The 18642-nt window shown below is 44.1% G+C and overlaps 1 protein-coding gene across 1 annotated transcript in view; it reads right to left on the bottom strand.

Moving 5' to 3' along the window:
- The window catches only part of CHRFAM7A (CHRNA7 (exons 5-10) and FAM7A (exons A-E) fusion), a 65312-nt gene that overhangs the window by 31091 nt on the left and 15579 nt on the right, over positions 1 to 18642 (bottom strand). Inside the window, exon 3 of the mRNA XM_055002825.1 lies at positions 2501 to 2545. Within this exon, the coding sequence (XP_054858800.1) occupies positions 2501 to 2545 (45 nt within the window). The remainder of the gene's footprint in view (positions 1 to 2500; positions 2546 to 18642) is intronic.

Raw genomic sequence — 18642 nt, 5'->3', positions numbered from 1 at the left:
TGATTTTATTTTTGCTTTTTTAGAAGCTCTTCGGACTGCCTGCCCTGAGATTTCCTTGGGGTGGCTGAGCAACTCCTCCAGTGCAATCCTAAGCAGAGTCATGCCCTTCTAAGCCTATGGACATGAATGCATTTAGAAGGGTATGAGTCAGCATAGGATGGCACAACTGGTTTTCCTAATGCTGATACCCAGTTAATAGAAACATAGACTTGGAAGGAACCCCCAAGGTCATCTAGTCCAACCCCCTTCACCATGCAGGGAATACACAACTATCTCTCCCTCACCTCCCCCACTGATCCTTGCTGTATGCTCAGAGGACAGCAAAAAAACCTCCAGGGATCAGGCCAATCTGTCTTGGAAGAAAATTCCTTCCTGACTCCAAAGTGGCAATTAGAAAGGGCTACGAGAGGCTAGCTCATCTCTTCAGGCCTTCCCTCTCCTGGGAGAGAGGGCATTAAGGGGAAGCACATACATTTTGCCGAAAATTTCCAGTGTAAAGAAATGAAAAAACCAGCATGGAAATAAAGAGCCTTCAGCTCAAAGGAGAAGTGAAATTGGTGGTTGGAAGGTCAAATATGCAGTGCTGAGAAACTGGATATCCCCCAACCTCTGGGGTTTAGATTGTATCATTTTATATTGTTGTCAGTTTACGGAAGGATCTATCTGGTCAGAAAATGGGGAAGTATACAGATGCTTTAAATACATTTTTTAAAAAGCAATTACTGCATCTGGGCGCCAGTTTTTAAGCGCAGGAGAACTTAAAACTCCACTGGACAGCTTTGCTAAGAGAATGTGGATTCAGAAAGAGGGGAAACAGGCTTGCACTGACATCTCTCAAAGGCCAACATGGGTGGTAAATTATATTGCAGAACCACTTCTTTAATTAGCCCATTTTGTGGGCAAAGTTTTTAATTGGTGTCCTAAACATCACCCCCCCCCCACCCCTTCCACTGCTCTTTCTGGATCACTGATGCTTCAATAATTTGTTTCAGAAGCTCTTGCAATAAGGCCAACACCCACACACTGACAAATTGAATTAATATCCCCTTCCAGTGTTTTTTTTGACAAAGGAGGCAGGCCGAGAGAGATTGGTATGCCCACTGTTCAAAAGAATGGCAACAGATCAAACAGAAAATAAACCCCTCCTTCAGGATAACGCTTTCCTCTGAAACAGAAACCATCTGGACAGAATCTCTGAACACTGGCTGTAAGATATGGGATCAGGTCTCAGGTGGGATGTATCTGTCAACTGCATCCTTCTTTCACGTAAAAAAAAATTAGTTTAGGAAAGGATGCAAAGTTTATTAGAATAATTGCTGTTGCGTAGTATGCATACAGGAAGCTGCCTTCTCCATCCTGAGCCAGACACTTGGTCAATCAAAGTCAGTATTGTCTACTCTGACTGGCAGCTGCTCTACAGGTTCTCAGGCAGAGGGCTTTCACATCACGCCCCTCTTGGTCCTTTTAACTGGCATCACCAGAGATTGAACCAGGTAGCTTCTCATGCCAAGCAGATGTTCTACCAACTGTGTGGCCCTTCCTAAGGAAGTCACCCTAGTTTCTGAAGAGGGTGGGATAAAAAATGCACCAAAAGTAGCGTATGCTCTACTTTGTGTTAAGGTTATTTTTGCCCACCTACCCAGCCATCACAATACAGAGACACCTGTGCAGATAGGGAGATTATATGTATTGAAAACTTGCAGACACCTCCTCAATACTAGGCATTAGGACTGGTGCTAAGGAACCAGTTCCATAGCCAGTTGGTGAGAGCCAGTTTGGTGTAGAGGTTAAGAGCGGCAGGACTCTAATGTGGAGAACCAGGTTTGATTCCCCACTCCTCCACTTGATGTCAGCTGAGTGACCTTGGGTCAGTCACAGCTCTCTCAGAGATCTCTCAGCACCACCCACCTCACAGCATGATTGTTGTGGGGATAATAATAGCATACTCTGTAAACCATTCTGAGTGGGCGTTAAGTTGTCCTGAAGGGCGGTATATAAATCGAAAACAATAACGATAACGATAACAATAACGATAACAACAACAACAACAACAACAACAACAACAACAACAAATCAGCTTTCCCATGCTGTTCTGGAATGGCGTGATTATATTTCATGAACTGCTCTTTTTCCATGGATCCGCTCATTATAATCAGCCTATGCACGTTACATTTTTTAAAATCAATTTTTTTCTTTTTACAGTAAGTGCTTTTAATTCTTTGTGTATGTGTGCTACAAACAGATTAATGTTAATACTTCCTTAAGAAAGTATTTGACAAGGTGTATCACGGAAAAGCAGCCGGTATTTGACAGGTAACACCCCAAAGGGGCCATCTCTTGACAATATTCAATTAATGGCTTGCAGTCAAATTTAGTATCTTTTCTTAGCAACTGCCTTCATTCATTTGAACAAGACACAACAGGCCAATATCGAAGCTGGGTTTAAATTTCTGTCGGCCTATAGGGTCACAGGGTCCGTGGTTGATTTTGGAAAACTCACCATGTGTAGCCAAATGTTGGTGGTTAACACCTGATTCTTTTCATCCTGTGAAACGAAAGAAATGGAACAAATCAACGTCTGAATTAAGAAAAAGTAGATCTAACGGCTGTCGCGGAAAGGTGAAGCACTCATTTTTTGTCCGCTATGTTTGTTAAGCGCAGTGTTCAATCTACTCAATGAGTATAACAGTGGTTATAAGAGCAAGATTTGAGATCAAGAAGATTTCCAGGGTATAAGCTTTTATATTTTTTTTTTCCAAAACAAAGCAGGGTACAGAAGAAAGAAGGGAGGGGATAACAGGGTCCAAGGAATGGTAAAATGTTGCACTACAAGGGTTGTTAAAACACAATGTACACAACAACATACCTTCATCAGAGTTCATCAATGTTAAGATGAAGATTGCATCTAATATTCCAGCTTCCGTGTACCTTACTAACCAAATACATTCTTTTTCTACAGAGTGTTCACTTTTAGATCAACTAAAGATCATAACGAGTGGTCTCCACGCACATTCTTACTGCTATATCTTAATATAGTCTAATGCCTCTATACAGATCATTTCTATTTCTTTTAACTATTATACCAAAGTTTCCATATCTTGTGTTCTACCCCATCACTGATATTAAAGCATTTTTCATCTTATCGGATCCTAACCTTATATTCAGTTTAGAACAATATATCAATATACTATCTTATTCAGATTTCTGAAACTAAAACATTTTATGCATTTTCTCCTTTGCAAGTAAAGTAATTCCCCCATTTCTCTTCGACAGGGTATAAGCTTTTGAGAGCCAAGCTCCCTTAGTCAGGTAACAGTAGTTAGAAAGTTGTGTGTCTAAATCAAACCTGCCCTTCTGTATATTCTTGCCATTTTCTCTCTCTTCGCACTGTTTCTCCCCAGATCAAATGTGCTAATTTCCTCTCATGTTTTGCATGTTACTAAATCAACATGCTACTTTACACATACACCAAGCATATGCTGCACATATATGTCACATACAAAGACCACGCCACATGCATAACCCAGTTGCAAATAAGAAGGGAAAGTGGAGCCCCCCAAACCCCATTGATAAAAATATCAAAATATAAAAGGAGACAAAAATAGGGAACATTTCTTAAGCATTGGCATCTGAGCCCCCTGTAAGCAAGCCATTCCCTTTTGTGGACATGGCATCCATAAAAGTTTACTAGAATGGCATCCCCTGACCAATGGAATACTTGTCGATTTCCTTGCCTCTTTCTCTCTTTCATTAGCGAATGCCAACTTTCCAGCCAAACGGTGATTTAAGGACTTGGGTGAATACAGGCTCCCTTTCCCACTAAAGCTTTGCCTTGATGGTGTGCAAAAACAAGCCATTAGTCATAATCAGCACGCGGCTTCCTCGGAGGCTTTCTTAATGGATTCATAAAGGTGCTGCTTGCAACCGTGCAAGCTTCAAGTAATACCTCATCAGCGTTAATGGCAACGCTCTTACTTCCAAGCCACACAAACATTTGTGTAATGCATCGCTGGCTGAATGATCTGCATATTAAAAAAAATTAAAACCTCCTCAAAGAGGGCATAAATCCATGCTGTGAGCGTATGCCCGCTGGAGTCGATGGTAAAAGCTACACTGATTTTCCCCAAGTGGGACCCCAGGCCAGGCTGGAAGAAATGAGCCCAATGGACTTCTCTACATAAGCGCTCTTTAAACGGGGATGTGAGTTTTAAATCAAGCAAAAGCCAAAACTTCCTTACTAGTCGGTTGGGCTGGTGTGACTGCAAGTCCCAATCCCAAACCTATGAATTAAATTAGTTCCTCGCATAGGATCAAAAGCAACCTCTGCTGCCGCAACTTGGTGATGTGGGGTGGAAAGAAAGCCATTTCCACACTTCGATAAAGCTGAGGATGTTTCTTTGGCAGCTGGTAGCTCCCAATGAGTGAACACTCGATCTGTTTGGATGGAAATTGGAGGGTCGGAAATCCCACTCTCGGTCCTGAGCATGTTGCTAGCAAAGCAAACAGAAATCTGACCTTCTGCAGCTGGTTTTGAGGCCTCTAGACAATCAAGCTTCTTTGAAACGTTATTACAGGCATTCTGTCTGCCTATCTAAGCTAGGATGGAGAGAGCATGTCTTGCCCTCATAGGGGTTAGAGAAGCAGGAAGAGAAAAGCCCTGTTCGTAAATTAACACATTCAAAAAGAGCAAGAGTCCAGTAGCACCTATAAGATTAACAAAATGTGTGGTAGCTGTGTACAATGAGTGCATGTAAAATCTGTGTACAGTGTGCATTTGTTTTTGTTTTTTAAAAATGTTGTGAGTAATTATCATTTTACATTCAAGGTACGTACAGCTGGGCATGTGATTGAAATTCCCAACACAGAGCTGGCAACCCTAAACCGCACATTTATCTAGATATTGGCCCCCCACTTTTGTAAAGCTGACTTATGGTGACCCCCTGCTGGCGTTTTCAAGGCAAGAGACTAACAGAGGTGGTTTTGCCATTGCCTGCCTCTGCAACCCGGGTCTTCCTTGGAGGTCTCCCATCCAGTTACTATCCAGGGCCATCCCTGCTTAGCTTCTGAGATCTGATGAGATCAGGCTCACCTGGGTCAAATCCACATTACTCATTCTAAGTCGCATGTTCCCCGCATTCCCCACGCAATCCCGAGTGCCGGTCACATTACCTCATTAAACAGACGCATTTCATTCGCATTTCTCCCAAATATGTGGTCACAGGTTTTCAACGGGAGTTTCATGGTGGCCGTGAACGGGCCAATGCGCAATTTACGTGGTTTTTTTAAAAACCACCCCCCTTCCTGTCTCTTTGGCCGTTCCGAGAGTTCCTATTGGCTGATTCAACTTGCAAGTGCTCCGTAGTCTGCAAAAGACTGTTTTTGACTTCATAGCATTGGATTTATTGATTATGCTGTTGCTGAATCAAATCTGGTAGTTTGAAAAATCATTTTGGGGTGAATCCATCCTCAGAACGGACTCGCGAAACTTCCTTTTTAACTGTTTTTTATTTTTTTTATTTTATATTACTGTAATATCGAAATTATGAAATATTGAAATAATGACACTCCAAGGAAGTGAAACTTCAGTAAAATTCAGGCACTGAACTGTCCTGCGTAGGAAATGCCCATGAAAGCTTCCCACATGCTTCCAAATTCCCCAAAAAGAAACGGGAGAGAGCCATCAGTGCTGTCAGTGGGGGAAAGAGAGGCATCATTATCTTCAATGATGTTTCTTTATAAGGCAAGATCGAAATAACGGAAAAGTGCGCTCAAAAAAATAAAAAAAAATGGGCGGGAAAAAAGGTCCCGCCCAAAAAAGCGGTTTTCGAGCGGCTGTGTGACCAGAGGGACGCGCGAGAAAGACGGATTGGAAGCAGGAATGTGAACGAAGAGGAAAAAATCACGGATTGGAGGCAAACGGAAGATATCCGATAAACATGCGGGTAATGGGTGAATGTGGATTCGACCCTGGACTATCCAGGCCAGGCCAAACATATGTTGGCTCATTCTTATACACATATGTGCAAGATGTACGTACATACATTTACTGTACCTTGTGAACATAGCTAAAGATTTAGCCAGAAGGAAGGAACCCCTAAAGAGCAGCATTCTGGGGAAACAAAGAGGCAGTGGCAGAGCAGGTGGGAGGAAAAATACTAGAAACTGACCTTGCTAGCCTGGCTAGCTATAATCACAGCCGGATCTAGGGGCTGGATCTAGGGGCGCGGGCACCTGGTGCAACCCTTGCCTGGGTATGTGCATGTGTGCGCAGCACCGGCACTGTGTGATGATGTCACTTTCATGACATTATCACGCAGGGCAGGAGGCATGCCCACCTCACACGGCAAGCTGGCCGCCTCAGTGCCTGATGAGCCATGGAGCTGGCAGCGGCAGCTGGTTTGCCGCGTGCACAGGACCTCCCAGTCCTATGCTCAGCTACCTGCGCGGCAAGCCAACTGCCCCAGCATACGCCCTCACTGCCACTGCCAGCTCCGTGGTGCACCGTACACTGTGGCAGCCAGCTGAGCACAGGGCTAGGGGGCCCTCTGCGTGGTTTGCGTGCCCCACTGCCCTGTGCTGCCCGCGTGGTAAGCTGGCCGCCCCAGTGCATGGTGTGCCGTGGAGCTAGCGGTGGCAGCGGCAGCAAGGGCATGCGCTGGGGCAGCTGGCTTGCCACGCGGGTGGCTGAGCGCAGGGCTGGGAGGTCCTGCATGCATGGCAAGCCAGACGCCCCATCGGAAGGGCTGGTAAGGGCCTCCCAAACCTGTGTTCAGCCTCCTGTGCGGCAAGCCGCGGCACGCTCCCAGGTGGCTGGCAGCTGCGGCCGGCACCCCCTCTTTGGTGGCACCGGGGGCAGGCTACCCCCCTGCCCCCCCATCGATCCGGCCCTGGCTATAATGCCCCCTTTTTTGTGCTCTGCACAAATGAACATTGTACGACCCTTCATTGTAGAAACTGGGCCCAGTTCTCCTGGGTTTTTAGTCCATCACTGGGGAATTTTCTCTGCACCAGCTTTCCTCAGCCACTCTGTTCAAAAGCTAAGAACTGAACCAGAAAGAAGGAAGCCAAGACCCCTGATCTGTTTTTCCCATCCTGAAAATTTAACCTGTCTTGTCTAGCAAAGCAGTTCAAGCAAAGAGAAAGCATCTTCCAATAAATGGCTGGTTTCCTCTTGTGCATTTTGTCACTTAGAGAATTCAAAATGCATGAGTGTTTTTGGACATAAAAGCTCCCCTTTGGATTGCTGCACTGGAGATTCCTTCCCTCTCAAACCCCATCTCCCAAGCGGTTGTTACCCAGCCGTAAAAATATCCCCGCATACCAGTGCTCTGAGAGTATGGTTTCTGCAGAACAGAGACTGGATTTTCAGGGCTTATGCTAAAGGTGCTTTGGCAGTTTCTCATCAAGACAAGAGAGAGATTGGCAGGCCTCTGCTTCCAGAAGCTTTGTTCCTCTCTGCTGCCTTTCCAACAGCTTCATTGGGAAACAAAAGGGACTGACTTCAGGTTGTTAGTGTCTCCCACTGAACAATGAGAATGATGGATCCATCTGCAAAATAGCAATCTTTCACATTTACAAGGAAAGGGATATATCATGCCTTTCTGCAGGAAAAACAGAAGTTTCTTAGGAAAATTCCGAAAAATTTCTATCGTTTCGCTTTGTTTTTAGCCACAATTAACAACAAGCAAGTAGATGGAAGAGGAAATTGTTTTCCAAATACTCACTCGTTTTGGTTCCTTTTGCCCCATAGTATCAGCTCCAACTTGTCTCATGACAGCAGATTTGTCTCTTGAGCCAATATTAGGAGCATGCTCTAGGGCAAGGATGTGCAACTGGTTGTTCAGTATCCAGATTGTTAATTGCTGGGGGAAGTGGTGGCTTTGGAGGGCAGATGCTACGGCATTATTCCCTGCTGAGTAAACTCCACCCCCACCCCACCCCACCCCACCCCCACCCTGCTATCCCCAGGGTGCACCCTAAATCTCCAGGAATTTCCCAGCCAAGAGTTGGCAAGCTTATATTCCTCAGGTAACAGTTTTCCCCAGGATAACCTATCCCATAATATTAAAATTGTGCAACCCTGGACACCTTACAATTTCTCTACTGGGTTAATAGTACATCAGATCACAAAGATCTCTGTGCCCCTTTCTTAGGGTTGCCAGCTCCAAGTTGGGGAATTCCTGGAGATCTGAGGGGTGAAACCTGGAGAAATTTGGAGAAAGTGGGGTTTGGGGACAGAAAGACCTTGGCATGGCATAATTCCCCCCCAAAGTAGCCATTTTCTCCAGGTAAACTGATCTCTGTGGCCTGGAGACCAGTTGCAATTCTGGAAGATCTCCAGCCACTACCTGGAGGATAGCAACTCTACCCTTTCTATTTCCAGGTAGTTTGAATTTCCAAAAAATTAGAGGTTGTCCCATCTTTATGAAGGGGTTGGGGTTGGCTGAAGAAGCATTCTAGCTTATCGGTAAGAAAAGGACTTCTTGGGAAAAAGGAGATAGGTGCTTGTTTACCTGTAAGGAGGAAGGTCTACTCCTTTGGATAATAGCTAGCTTTAAATCAAAAAAGAATTATGGGTGAGAGCAGCTGGGGAGAAATGAATGGTCAACCCATTTAGCTGACTAGAGCAGCGTTTAATTGACACGGTTTTTCTTTTCTCCTTTGCCCCAGCTGTTCTTGGAATTGAGCTAACCCTTTCTCCTCCATCTTTCGTTGGTCAAGCGAACCCTTAGAGGTTGAATTGTTGCAGTAATAAGTGAAGTTAATTGCAGTAGCAGGTGAAGACCAAATAACTAAGGAAGAGAAGGTAGTTGACGCTGGGAAGGGAAGCTGTAAATTTCTTTCTACCAGAGCTGATTGCTATGGTGGGGGCAGGGGGCAGTTCTGTAATGTACTGGTCACTAAAGACCCCCGGCATCCTTTCTTTTTCTTGCATCAATTTTATTGAAAGGTTTTTAAAAAGCAGATACAGGTTTTAAAAAAGATAAGTAAAAAAGAACCAAAATGAAAGAAGAAAGAAACAAGAAAGAAACAAAAGGAATATATAGAAAAAACTTTCAATTTTCTCTACGACCAATATTGGCAGGAACAGGCATCGTTTGGGAGGGGAGGGGAGAGGATAAAAAATTCAAGCACGACTGTTTTCCTGAAAGATGTCTGTATGCTTCTCCAGAACCTTTCCACCAAATCCAGTGTAACTAGAAGGGGTGAAACGTTTCCGTACGTAGGCAAGAAACAGAATCCTCTTGTATGTATTAGGGCTGTCGCAAGCAACCTTTCTTTGGAAAATAAACAATTGCAATAGCAAATTTTATTAGTCATTTCCCAGCCAGTTTGGTGTAGTGCTTAAGAGCGCAGGACTCCCATCTGGAGAACCGTGTTTGATTCCCACTCCTCCACTTGAAGCCAGCTGGATGACCTCGGGTCAATCACAGCTCTTCCAGAGCTCTCTCAGCCCCTCCCACCTCATAGAATCATAGAGTTGGATGGGGCCATACAGACCATCTAGTCCAACCCCCTGCCCAGTGCAGGATCAGCCTAAAGCATCTCTGACAAGTATTCATCCAGCCTCTTCTTGAAAACTGCCATAAGGTGATTGTTGTGGGGATAATAATAACATACTTTGTAAACCGCTCTGAGTGGATGTTAAGTCATCCTGAAGGGCAGTATATAAATCCAATGTTGTTGTTGTTGTTGTTACCACTTGTTTTTAGGATCACTGATCTCCACTTGGTCCATTGTCATCATCTGTACCTAGAGTTGCCAACTCCAGTCTGGAAAACTCCTGGAGATTGGGAGGCAGTGCTTGGGGTGGGTGGAGTTTGGGATGCAGAGTGCGAGGCCCCTTCCCAGCACACAGCAATGCTGCTTAAGCCGGGGGCCGTTGATTGCCATCCTGGAAGGATGGAGGCAGCACCACCACCACCCTTTCCAATTAAGGGTTGTCTGGGAGGGCGGAGTTAAGGGGCCTTAGGAGGCCTCTCCGCCCTGCCTAGCTGCAGTTGCAGAATACACGGTACCATGCCATAGAGTCCACCCTCCAAAGCTGCCCTTTCCTCCAAGGGAACTACTCTCTATTGTCTGGAGAACTGCTGTAATTTCAGGAGAACTCCAGGCCCCGCCAAGAAGTTGGAAACCCTATCTGTACTCCCCCCAATCTCTCAGCCTAAAGATGCTTTCCCGCTCCCTCTCCCAGGCTTATTGCAATGCTTAAAAATGCTACTCTGAATTCCTCAGAAGGAAGCTTGGATATAAATGAAATAAATAAGTACCCAAATACATTCCTTATTGCCACTGGCTTGCCAGCCTGCAGAGCAGAGTTCTATAATGAGACCAGTATGTGCCGTTTAATCCCTGTATTAAGGAGCAGAGTTGTTGAAACTGTTTCCTTTCTCACCCCGCAGAGACTTGCTGTTATTTACTTGATTGTTGCGCTATTGAAAACCAGGAGGTTAATCAGTTCATTATCTCATATCTGATTTGTCTCAACGCTTCCAAGGTAATTATTCTACCCTTCATCGGATTTTGCAAGGTTAAATTCCCGGGTGCTTGGCAAAGGTTTGATCCAGGTGCTGGATGATGGACTAGGCACTGGTTATTTTATTTATTGGAAATGAAATAAAATGCGTTCTGCAGTTCTGGTAATCTCAGCCCAGGAATGGCCGTCTACCAATGAGAGCAGCAGTTCTCCAAATAATGCCAACTTCAGAGAACCGATTGTACTTTTTGCCCTACTATCCTTCGTTTCTTTAACCATGGAAAATCGGTGTATTTAGAGTTTCCAAATACTGACCCAATGTGCTTAGCATCAGTCAGGTTGCTGTCTCGGGTGCCTTCAGTCTCTTCTATATGAGCTCACATACCAATTATGTCCAGGAACATAGGAAGGAGTAAACTGTTTTGAAGCGGATTTCTTTGATTTCTAATTGACAGGTTTTTCCCATTGCAGGTCAACTTCTCATTAGAAAGCTTAGATGTATGAAAGATGTCAGGATGTACAAGACACATGCAAATTGCTCTTGTCCCAGCAAAGTTTGGGAAGTAATTGCTGGGAAATCCTTGTGAGAACTTTTGCTAGAAAACTCAAATGACTTTCCTCTGCACAGATGGGTACCCAAAAGGAAATTAATTTAAAACTTGCAAAAGATACCAGCTCTTGTATAAGATCTCTTTAAATTCCTGGCAGCACACCTCATGCCCTTAGGAAAGAAATCCTTAAAAATCATATGTTTCCATTAACTAAGGCTTCTGCACACGTTTTATGTGTTTATTTAGGGCATTTTTAACCCACTGTTCTCCAAAGAAGGACTTAAGGTTTCTCAATGCTCAGGTGTATTGATCCCTGTCCATTTCGGCCACTTATGTCCTGTCTCAGTATTTTTTCTACTCTGTATTGGATTCTTGCTGATGCTATGTCTTTTAAATTTGTATCTATTTACCCTATGGCATTGTTTATGGAAACGTCCTTGATACTGTATTGAAATATACTTGATACGGATTGTACTAACCTCATACTGTGTAATCCGCCTTGAGTCTCAGTGAGAAAGGCGGACTATAAATGACTAGATAGATAGATAGATAGATAGATAGATAGATAGATAGATAGATAGATAGATAGATAGATAGATAGATAGATAGATAGATAGATAGATAGATAGATAGATAGATAGATAGATAGATAGATAGATAGATAGATAGATAGATAGATTAAACCAAGTGGTGAATAGCCACTCAAGAGAGAAGCCCTGATGGAACAGACCAATGATTTGGTCCAGAACTTGGTTTTCCAAAGTGGACAACTGGATCTCCTGCAAAACCCAGAAATTGGGGCACAAAGTCCTCCCCGCATTGTTGGCCATTGGACAACTGGATTTGGGTTCATTTCCTCTGAACGTAAAGGTCCCATTTACCCAACATGGCTAGTTCTCATTGACAGACCTCTTGCCCTGAATTTGCAAAGCCATTAAGCTGAGCATCCGTTACTCCATCTTTTGTTAGTAAATTCCAAACATCAGTTGCATGAGGAAATGTGGCCTTTCTCTGCCAGACACAAAGCACCATGGGCATTTTCTACGATTGAGCCACCCTGACCCCAGAGAGGTGGAAATTCTTCCTGTCATCAACATTTTAGATTCGCACAGAGGGTGGGAAAACTCTCTTTTGAAATGGGCTTCATACCATGACTTGTAAATTATCAATCGGCCAATGCCGTGAAGGTGTCCCTTCCCTATTCATGAAGGTTTTAGGTTAAAATGGAGGAGTGGGTGAAAATGCTTTCTCTTTCTCTTTCTCTCTCTCTGTGGCGAGGGGATTTTATGCAAAGAGACCCACGTGGATTGACTATCGTTGTTCCAAGTTGGGGGGATTGTCTGGTGGTAACCATGTGGGCAGCATCATTTTGGACTCTTAGAGAGGTCTTAACCTAGGATTGTCAACCGGCTGGTAGGGGCTGGCGTTCTCCCAGAATTACAAGACATCTCCAGAGTACAGAGATCAGTTCCCTGGAGAAAATGACACATTCAGAGGGCGGATTCCTACTGACCTCCTTCCACCTTCCCCCAGGCTCTGTCCCCAAATCTCCAGGAATTTCCCATCCTGGAACTGGCAACCCCACCTTAAGCGAGGGAAGTACTAACATACTCGTTCTCTTTCTCTTTGAGTTCCTCTGTAAGCCTTTTTGTTCAATTAGTTTTCGTTGCTGGCATTCCAGAATCCTTTCTTACCTTTATGCCTTTTTACACCATTTTTATGCCATTGATACATCATATCCCATAATAATAAAAATAACAAAAACAACAACATGTGCTTTATATACCACCCTTCAGGACAACTTAAGGCCCACTCAGAGCAGTTTACAAAGTATGTCATTATTATCCCCGCAACAACAAACACCCTGTGAGGGTGAGTGGGGCTGAGAGAGCTCCTAGAAGCTGTGACTGGCTTCAAGTGGAGGAGTGGGGAATCAAACCCGGCTCTCCAGATTAGAGTTCCACGCTCTTAAGTCTTAACCACTACACCAAACTGGATCTCTCAGCATTAATGCAACAAACAAACCCATAGGTGTTGCCAATTTCACCAGTAATGTTCCTTCTGATTTTTGTCAGTACAATCAGCAGCAGAGGGGAAGATGACTGTAATTTCCTTCCTGTCGTATATGTTAGATTTGACTTCTTGACAGTAGTAGCTAGGCCAAGCACTGAAGAAAGTGCCTCCATCTACTAACTCCTTCATTTTCCTTATTATTTTTGTGCAACATTTTTTCCCGCTTTGTCTCAGTAATGAATGACTTACTTCATTTCCTAAGATTTTTGTCCAGAGGCATCAAGTTTATGCTCAAGTTACACTCAAGAGACTTCTGGGACTTCTTTGATTATTTAGGAAAGCCTTTTGCCCAGCTCAGCCTGGGGCAAGGTAAAGTTGTTCATTTCTTTCATATAAGACGATTGCTTCAGGCTTCCAAAGTGACCCCTTAGAAGTCTCAGGTTGCCTATCACCTGTTATAATTAAAGATGGGATTTAAGAAATGGTCCTTGTTAACGGAGTAAATTGCAAACAGAGAGTTTGGCTTCCTTGCAAGTGGATCCAAGGAGAGCATCACCTGGTAAATAACACCCCATTAAGCGTCTGTTAAAGGGAAAGGCCAGCTGGCAACCTGACTTCCCCCCAGGAGCTCAGAGGAAGCGAACCTGGTTCTCCAGACTGTCTTTCTCTGTAAATGGTCATGCATCTGATAAAAGGTTGTTGTCTTTCTCGTGCTAGTCCTATAGAGTTCAACGGGACTTTCTCCGGCATTGTTTCTCAACAATAAGTCTTGTTTGTTATTCCCAAATATGAGTGGATAGGCTTGAGGCCTCATACTGTGCCATACTAAAAAAAAATCCTTGCATGTAGAAAACTAGTGTCTCATGGACTAGTCTTTTCCTTGAACTGCTACATTTCTAAATGTGTTGATTTTTAGAATGGAAGAACATCAAATTATAAGACCCCCACCGGAAATCTGAAATGGTATAAACTCAGACACCACTTCAGTGAGATCTAGGCCTAGCTAGGATTAGAGTTGCCTCCCGCTATGCTTGGAGACCTGCCAGCATCCTTTGTCTGAGCAGCAGAACAAAAAAAAATTAAAAACCAGTGTGTTGTGCACTGAGGCATCACTTCTGGGGAAAACCCAAATAAGACATCACATAAGACATCACATGGCAATTCTTAGAGTGATGTGACATCACTTCCAGTTTTTCCTGGAAGTGACGTCACTGCATGTGTAACACCAGACCCCCAACCCCACCCCATGTCCCTGCCCTCAAAGATCCCACTGGTTGCAAATCATAGCCTGGAAACTCTAGCTAGGATACATTAGACATCTGAAAATGTTAATCTTTCAGCAATTAACTTCCCGGTACTCACCGTCTGTATCCTTGAAAACTGTGGGTGGTTATTAATCTTGATGGCAAATTTATTTAAGTAACTTTTAAAAATAATGTACAAATAAGTATATGAGACCTTAGTAAAGAAAGTTAATGTGTTTCCTTAATTTATTGGCATGCATTAAGATTGCATTCGAATATGGAAATTTATACCAATGTACTTGTCGTGCAAAGTCAGAGCAGAGATTTTTGGAACGCTTTTCCTTTGGCCTCTGAAATATACTGTTCGGAAGATTTTAAAAGAATTTCACTTAATGTCCGAAGCCTCTACTGATCTTCAGCATTGGAAAGTCTTTTGAATTCTCTCTTCTTACCACGGAGTATGCAGTTGAAGCAAATAAAACCTGACTGCTCAGCTTAATCCTAATGAGATCTTGTTTTTTTAACTGATGCACAACAAATTACCTTTCTTATTAGGCAGTAAAAATAATCAAATAGAATCTGTGGAAAGTATATTTGCAGTTCTAGCCCACAAAAGCTGCCTTCATTTCTGCTCCTTTTTGCATTTTCAGGTCAGAAGATTTTAATCAATTATAGCAATGTGCTGATATGAATGGCGTTTTAAGTTATTCGTTCACTGGGGTTTCCCAAACAGAGACATCAGTATAATAATGTTCAGGCTTCAGATTGTATCTTGGACAGGACTAAGAAATCTATATTGAGTTTCGAAGAAAGTAGTTTATTGAAATAGCTGTATTAGAAGATGGGGTTTACTGGCATTTTACTCCAACAAGACCAAAACCAACAACAGGTAGTATATTGTTATCCATTCCTGCCCTTTCTCTGAGGGTCTCAGGATACTTAATTCCTCATTTTATCCTTACAACAATGCTGTGAGGTAGACAGATAGTGAAATCCTAAACAGATTTACTCCAAGCTAAACTTGATTTCAATGGACTTAGACTGGGGTAACTCTGATTAGGATTTCACTGTAAGAGACGTTGACTAGACAAAGGTAGGGATACCAGACCCCCGGTGGGGGCAGGTGATGCCCCGCCCCACTCCCCACCCCCCGCCCCCACTTACCTAACCAGCAGGGGGCGCACCTTGTGTGTGTGCTCCCCCACAGCACTGCATGCTCCCATGTGCAGCAGCTGCTGGGATTGGGCCTGTTTTGGCCTGGATTGGGGCCACTGCAGAGCGCGGGAGCACTCCTGCACTCCACAGCACTTCAAAACGGACCCATCTGGGCCAAAATCAGGCTCATTTTTAAGGCATTGCAGAGCACAGGAGCACTCCTGCGCTCTGCAGTGCCTCAAAACGGGCCTGATCCATGGCAAAATGGACCCGTTTTCGGGCACTGCAGACCACAGGAGCGCTCCTGCACTCTGCAGTGCCTCAAAATGGGCCTGATCCACGGTAAAATGGGCCCATTTTCAGGCACTACAGAGCACAGGAGCACTCCTGAGCTCTGTAGTGCCTCAAAATGGGCCCAATCCATGGCAAAATGGGCCAGTTTTCAGGCACTGCGGCGTGCAGAAGCTCTCCTCCAGTCCACAGTGCCTCAAAATGGGCCCGTTTCGGCACAGATCGGGCCTGTTTTGAGCCGCTGCGGAGCGTGGGTGCGCTCCCAGGGGTCGTGTGATGACATCACTCCCGAAGTGATGTCATTGTGCTTGTGGGGGGGGTGCGTGTGCACCCCCCCTCCCCCAAGGTGAGTGCCAGGTCCCTATCCCCCCACCGGGAGGTTGAGGGGGCCTGGCAACCCTAGCCCAAGGTCACCCAGCAAGCTTCCATAGCAGAGCGGGAATCCAAACACTCTGTTTCCCATAGTCTGAGACCAAAATGCTAACCAATTCCATACTGGTGGCCATCTTTCAAATACAATTATTAAGATTAATACAGATACAGGTTAGGATGGAATGCCCACATAATCATGTTTTTCTCGTTGTGGGGAGGAAGTTCTTTAGTTTAAACATATTGGATTCAAGGAATATTGTTGAACAGACATCTAGTCAGAAGTTAAGAAGGGAGTCATGGATTTATCAGAAAATAAAAGCAAATAAACTGATGGACCATGAAAAGTTTAACAGCCTTATAAACAATTGAAATTTAGCTAATTTGCATAATTTATGCCGGTCTTGTTAGTCAGAAGCCCTGCCCAAAATTGCCAAAAATCACTTCCAGTCATTTCTCTGGATTCTGAAAATTCAGCCCATACCCTTTCCAAGTAAATCTTTACTTCCATAAAGGCTAAAACCCGGCTTTTTATTTCTAAAAACAGATTTTTTGAAAGCTGAAAGGGTATCAGTGTTCAGAAAATCTCACTCTTGTGCTCTGTTTTTTTTCCCCCTGGATATAAGTCTGTGTGACTAGTGAATTCCCCAAATCTGTGCATGAATCGGGGAGTGTTTTAATGCTGCAAGTCCTAAAATTGTCCTAAACTGCTATTGGAAAACTGTTGTGATCAATTCCAGACAAGTAGAGTGACTGCCCAGGCAGTCAATGATTGGTTGCCTTCCCTCTGTTCATCCATCAATTCTCCATTACCTGTTCTGGCCTAAGTTTCAAGCCTTTTAGTAGCACAATTATCTCATCCATCTGAACAAGGGGTCTGTTTTTTTGGACAGCGATGATGGAAGATTCCCCGGGAATCTTCCTGAGGCATCCCGGCTAAGCAACGCTCGGAAACAGTTCGACACGGAGAACAAACCTATAAAAACAGATAGCTGAGCTGTTCTTGAGATAAACACGTCCCACTGAGCATTGTCCACAACGTTTGGAACGTTGATCGATCAAGTTGCCAGGAGGAACATCCCTTTAAAAATGTACAGAAACAAAACACAGTTGACATCTTTTTCACAAGAGAAAAATCCTCCTGCCGGCACTCTTCTGACAATTATGCATGCCGGAAGGAAGGGAGGGAGGAAGGAAGGAAGGATCTTTATACTGACAACTGAATTCTGAAATGCTAATTTTTGCTTCTGAATTGAAAATGTAGAGCTTAGAAAGTGGAAGCCTTTTTAGGATGTGCATTCCTAAAAAGGCCCGTTCCCTTTCACTAGGGATTGCCCAGTCCACCGGCTGAATTCTGAACCCAGTAAGCTGCATTTTTAAAAACAATATGGGTTATAAATGATCTGAACTGAACCATTTTTGGTAATATCTGGGAGCATTCTGATCCTAACTATTATTCTGACTTGTATCTGTCTGGCTTAGTGTTCAAGACGGGCAGAGGGAGCAAAAGAATGAGGGGAACGTGACTGCAAATGTGGAAGGGACTTTCACACATCAGCAGAGTTTCACACGGTTTGCTCTACTAAAGAGGATTGGACAAACAGTTCTAAGAACGTAAAGGCAGCCCTGCCAGATCACACCAGTGGTCCACCTAGTCCAGCATTCTGTTTCACCCAGTGGCCAATCAGGCCTTAGAGGTCCAACAAAGGGGATAGAGACCAATGCCTTCTCCTTGATGTTGACTAGAGATGGGTATGAACCAGAAAAAAACCGAACCATGTGGTTCATGGTTCATCAAATTTCATGAACCACGGACTTTCATGAACCTGCCCTGGTTCGTGAACCGGTTTGTTTGTTTCATGAAAATGGCACACATCCAGGTCAGAAAATCATCACTTCCGGGCCAGCAGAAGGCCATTTCCAGGCCAGCAGAAGTTCACTTCCGGGTCAGCAGAAGGTTTGCAGGAAGTTTATCCCCTGTTGCCTAGGATTGATTGATTGGCACCTGGCTGTCTGCAGTGACGAACCAAAAAACAAACAAAAATGAACCAGCCTAAAGTTCATGGTGGTTCATCAGAAATGGGATCTGACGAACCGTGGTTCACGAACCACGAACCAGCCTGGTTCGTGCTTAATTTTGGATCGTATTTCAGTTCATGCCCATCTCTAATGTTGACTCTCAGCATTGGGATTTAGAAGGCGATTGTCCAATCAGCCTGCCACAATTGCTACTCTCGTGGTATTGACTCTTGGGCTTACCATTGACTCCAAGTAGGGTTGCTAACTTCCAGGCTTGGAGATCTCCTGGAAAGCCAACTTATCTCCAGACTACAGAGATCAGTTCCCCTGGAGAAAATGGCTGCTTTAGAAGGTGGACTTCAGGCCCTACCTGGAGGTTGACATCCCTCAATAGGATTTATTGAGGGCCCCGTGCTTACATAGCATTTAAAATGACTTGCACAAAGCAATCTGAAGTCACTCACACCCAAATCAGAAAAATGACACACACTGACACACTCTGATGGTTCAGAGTAGAAAGATA

Source organism: Eublepharis macularius, chromosome 18 (assembly GCF_028583425.1).
Source record: "Eublepharis macularius isolate TG4126 chromosome 18, MPM_Emac_v1.0, whole genome shotgun sequence".
Taxonomy (NCBI): Eukaryota; Metazoa; Chordata; class Lepidosauria; order Squamata; family Eublepharidae; genus Eublepharis; species Eublepharis macularius.
Note: the sequence above shows the minus strand (reverse complement) of the source record. Positions and strands in the feature narration are given on the sequence as shown.